The 3,703-nt window shown below is 45.2% G+C and overlaps 1 protein-coding gene across 1 annotated transcript; it reads right to left on the reverse strand.

Annotated features, from left to right (window-relative positions):
- Positions 1 to 562: 562 nt before the first annotated feature.
- On the reverse strand, positions 563 to 1,719 carry olig1 (oligodendrocyte transcription factor 1). The gene has a single exon (XM_015013059.2). It carries the CDS (start codon positions 1,367 to 1,369, stop codon positions 581 to 583), a length of 789 nt encoding a protein of 262 aa, XP_014868545.2. The 5' UTR covers positions 1,370 to 1,719; the 3' UTR covers positions 563 to 580.
- Between the last annotated feature and the right edge of the window lie 1,984 nt (positions 1,720 to 3,703).

The raw sequence follows: 3,703 nt of genomic DNA on the forward strand, positions 1-3,703 counted from the left end.
GGAAGTAATTTGAGCAAAAAGTCAGAAGCAAAACATTTGACTTTGTGAATCTTTATTCTGAGTATGTCGCTTTAAACAATATAAAGATAGAAACCAAAATGCACAACAGATTGGAACATGTTCAGGTTCGTCAGAAAGACGTAAAAAACCTATTCCTCTGCAGCTGCAGCTAAAATTTGAAGCCAACAACAGCATTTGATTCAATTTAAGGTCAGACTAAGCTTTTCGACTTCTGTTACAATTTCAATAGTTTACAATAGTTGGATACAGTTCGGTCGATAATTGGAAATGTGCGTTACATTCAATAAACAAGAAAAAACTCATCGAATGAGGTTCTTGCTTGTCTGTGGTGAAGGAGAAGAAAAATAATGCCATGTTAAAACCAAGAATATGTGATAAAACATACAGATAATACGAAGCAGAACAGCATAATGTGCTCGGATAAAATCAGAACAAAACTGTGAGTAGTGTAGTAACATTTCATGAAGACGTTAAACTGTTAGAAAAATACTAATTCCTATAAAAAAGCTTGCATAATGTGCAACAATCATAGAGAAATCCCCCTGCAGGCTTCGAGTCTTCACTTTGCGAATCTGGGAGCAGGTTTGGAGTGGTTGAATCTGGGCAGTCTGCAGACTCCACAGGGGCAGGGGGCCCCACCTGCGGCCCCCACAGAGCTCCACTGCACCGGGGCCAGCGAGGCCTCCATGTGGCCTGGAGGAAGCGGGGCGCATTTAGCAGCTGAGGAGGACAGTGAAGGGGCGGAAGAAGAAGAAGCCGACGACGAAGAAGAGGTGGTCGAGGAGATGAGGGACTCGTGGGTGAGGAGGAGCTGGCCGGGCCCCGCAATGAGGGGCCACCCACCAGCAAACAGCAGCCGGGGGACAGGCCCAGCGTTCACCCCCATGCCGATGCTCACCTCCCCCAGCAGCCTCCGCATCTCCTGCAGAGACGAGCCCAGGAGGAGGATGTAGTTCCTGGCCAGAACCAGGGTGGAGATTTTGGAGAGCCTGCGGCCCGGCGGGGCCCCGGGCGCGTGGGACTGAGAGGGAGAGGAGGAGGAGGAAGAGGAAGCGTAAGGCACCATGACTTCCCTCAGGGCGTCCATGGCGACATTCAGATCCTGCATCCTCTTCCTCTCCCTGCTGTTGATCTTCCGCCTCAGCTCCTGCTGCTCCTCAGGACTCAGCTCCTTCTGGGGCTTGGCGGCTCTCGCGCCGCCCTGCAAGCTGAGGAGCGGCGCCGCAGTCAGGCGGGAGTTCAGACCGAACCCCGGGGGGCAGTGGGGCAGGTCGTGCACCGACCCGGGGCCACAGAGAGGCAGCGACTGCTCCTGGGCCCTGGCAGCTGTGTTCGACAGCACGTTCATCGTCAGCTCAGAGGTCAGCGAAGTCACGCTCTACTCTGGCTGTAGAAGGAAAAAAAAGATGTAAAAAAATACTGATGCTTTGGAAAAAATAAAAGTCCCCAACCTGGAGAATCAACTCTTCATTCTCTTCTCCTCGTGTCTGAGCTTGAAGACGACTGCCAGCTGACATCCAGCACAAGCAGAGTTTGAATCTTGAGGTTGATGCCACGTTAGCCGCGTCAAAAGGCGGCTTGTTAAAGCAGCGGCTCCGACATCTCGTCTCCACAGCTGTGAGAGGCAGGAATCTCAGCTCAAAGAGCCGGAGCAGTGAGCTAAATGCTGCTCTTACATAGCCCCACCTCAGCTCAACCCCTCCCTAACACTTCCTCATCCAGCATATGTTTGCAGAGAAAATCCACTAGAGTCAGAAGTTTCAAACGCTGAAGGAGAAATATAATAACGCAAAGTGCGTTGGTGAAAAGTCGGGAAGAAACGATTCGGGATATTTTATTTTATCCAGTGCAACTGGATTTATTCAGCTGTTTGAGCAGCAACGTGCAAAGCAGTGAAAGAAGTGTAATAATGTGATTCTTCTTCCTTTAAATGACTGAATTTATTGTATCCTGGCTTATAAAAGCAAAGTTGTGATCTCTACAAAAGTGCCTAGTAAAATTATCCATAATTCTTAAACATTTTGCATTTAGTCACACTGCAGTCAGATTCAGTGTATTTTAATGGGATTTTAAGTGAAACGCCAACACAAAGCAGGGCAAAAATTGTAAAATGGACAGAAAATTATTCAAGATTTTCACAGATGAAGATCCCCCTCTTTCTCACTTTTCTCGTACCTCAGTTCAGATATGATGCGGAGTGTCTGTAGACAGAAATTTGCGTGGAGCAGTCGACATGACTTTGCCTGATGAGGAGGTAACAGAAGATGCCCTTTAAACCATCTACTTGGCAGCATTTGGGTGACAGACAAAACACAACAATATGTAAGCACTGCAGTTTGTTCAGATGCTGAAAGCGGAAGAAAGCATCGCTATAGCAACCAATGGCTGGAGATCTAGGAGTAAGTTGAGCTACAATCCTAGCACATCCTGTAGCAACTGGGTAAACCAGTAAGTTGTCTCAAGGCCTGAAAATATGAAATAAATCAAGAAAGATGTTAGTTTGTTGAATTTGTGGCAAAATGTGTGTTGTTGCATCAATATAATTCTTGAAGTTTTCTTGAAAACAATATTAAAATCTCATCACTGCAATAACACAAAATCTTTTTTTTGTATTTTTGTCTACTTTCTAGTGCGAAAATCTTATTACACTTGAAATAAAACAAAAAAAAAAACAGCTAACTTGTTTTAAGTCAATAATTACTTTTAAAAAGGTACTTGTACCACTGAGTTTATTTCATTCATATCATGGGAAAAATGTCTTGTAAGTGAAATAATCTGACAGTGGAATTAATCATTTTTCATCAATATTATTAAATTATTAAAGTAATACAAGCTCCCATGTCTTGCTGAAAAGTTACTTGTAAGTTGTTTTGTTGTCTTATTTTAAGTCTACTAGGATATTTGTACGAGAAGCTAAACCAAAAATACCAACAACAAAAAAAGAGTTTGTGTCTTTTCAATGTTCTCTTAAACTCACAGCATTATCAGTTCGGATATCAATACCTACTGACACAGTGAACATCACATTTCCACTGTTCATATAAAATCAGCCGACCCTATCACACGGCTTCATGGAGTAATATTTGAATCCTCACCACTCGTACCTCCAAGCCATTGCTCAAAACCTAGGAATGAGGGAAACGCAAGGAAATGGGATTCAGCGCCTAATTAAAAGCTGGAGGCACTAATGAATAAAAGACAAACAACATTATGGGCTTAATGGAATTTACCACTAAAACCATTTAACAAGCTGAAAGCCATTAAAGCCATCAGCACTTTAAGTGACGGAGAGCAGGTATAAGCACTATTAGGGTGGGTATTAATTGTGTCAGAGAACAGTTTTGGCAAACAGTGAATGGATCCGTCATTGTGCCAGGGGGGCTGGGGAAGTTAATTGACGGTTTAGAGGTTGGGGTTATTGTTGCTCAGCTCTGAGCGGGCCTCGCTATAACCAAATTGGCCGGCGGAGAGTTTGGGCACGGATCCAGGCATCCCCAGACAACAGCCCAATTGACTCCAAGCACAGGTGAAGCTGGCCTGGGGCACAGAGGCAAGGCTGAAAACCTCAAACGTGCCATTCATTAGCCACAAAAAAAGACCTCAGGATCACCCCGCCGCTCAGCGAGCCTGGCCGTCCTCTCCTTGCCCTGTGCTCCCCCCCAGTCTGAGCCCATCTGAGGGG

Source organism: Poecilia mexicana, unplaced genomic scaffold (genome assembly GCF_051168715.1).
Source record: "Poecilia mexicana isolate PSO_F unplaced genomic scaffold, ASM5116871v1 scaffold_2, whole genome shotgun sequence".
NCBI classification, from domain to species: domain Eukaryota; kingdom Metazoa; phylum Chordata; class Actinopteri; order Cyprinodontiformes; family Poeciliidae; genus Poecilia; species Poecilia mexicana.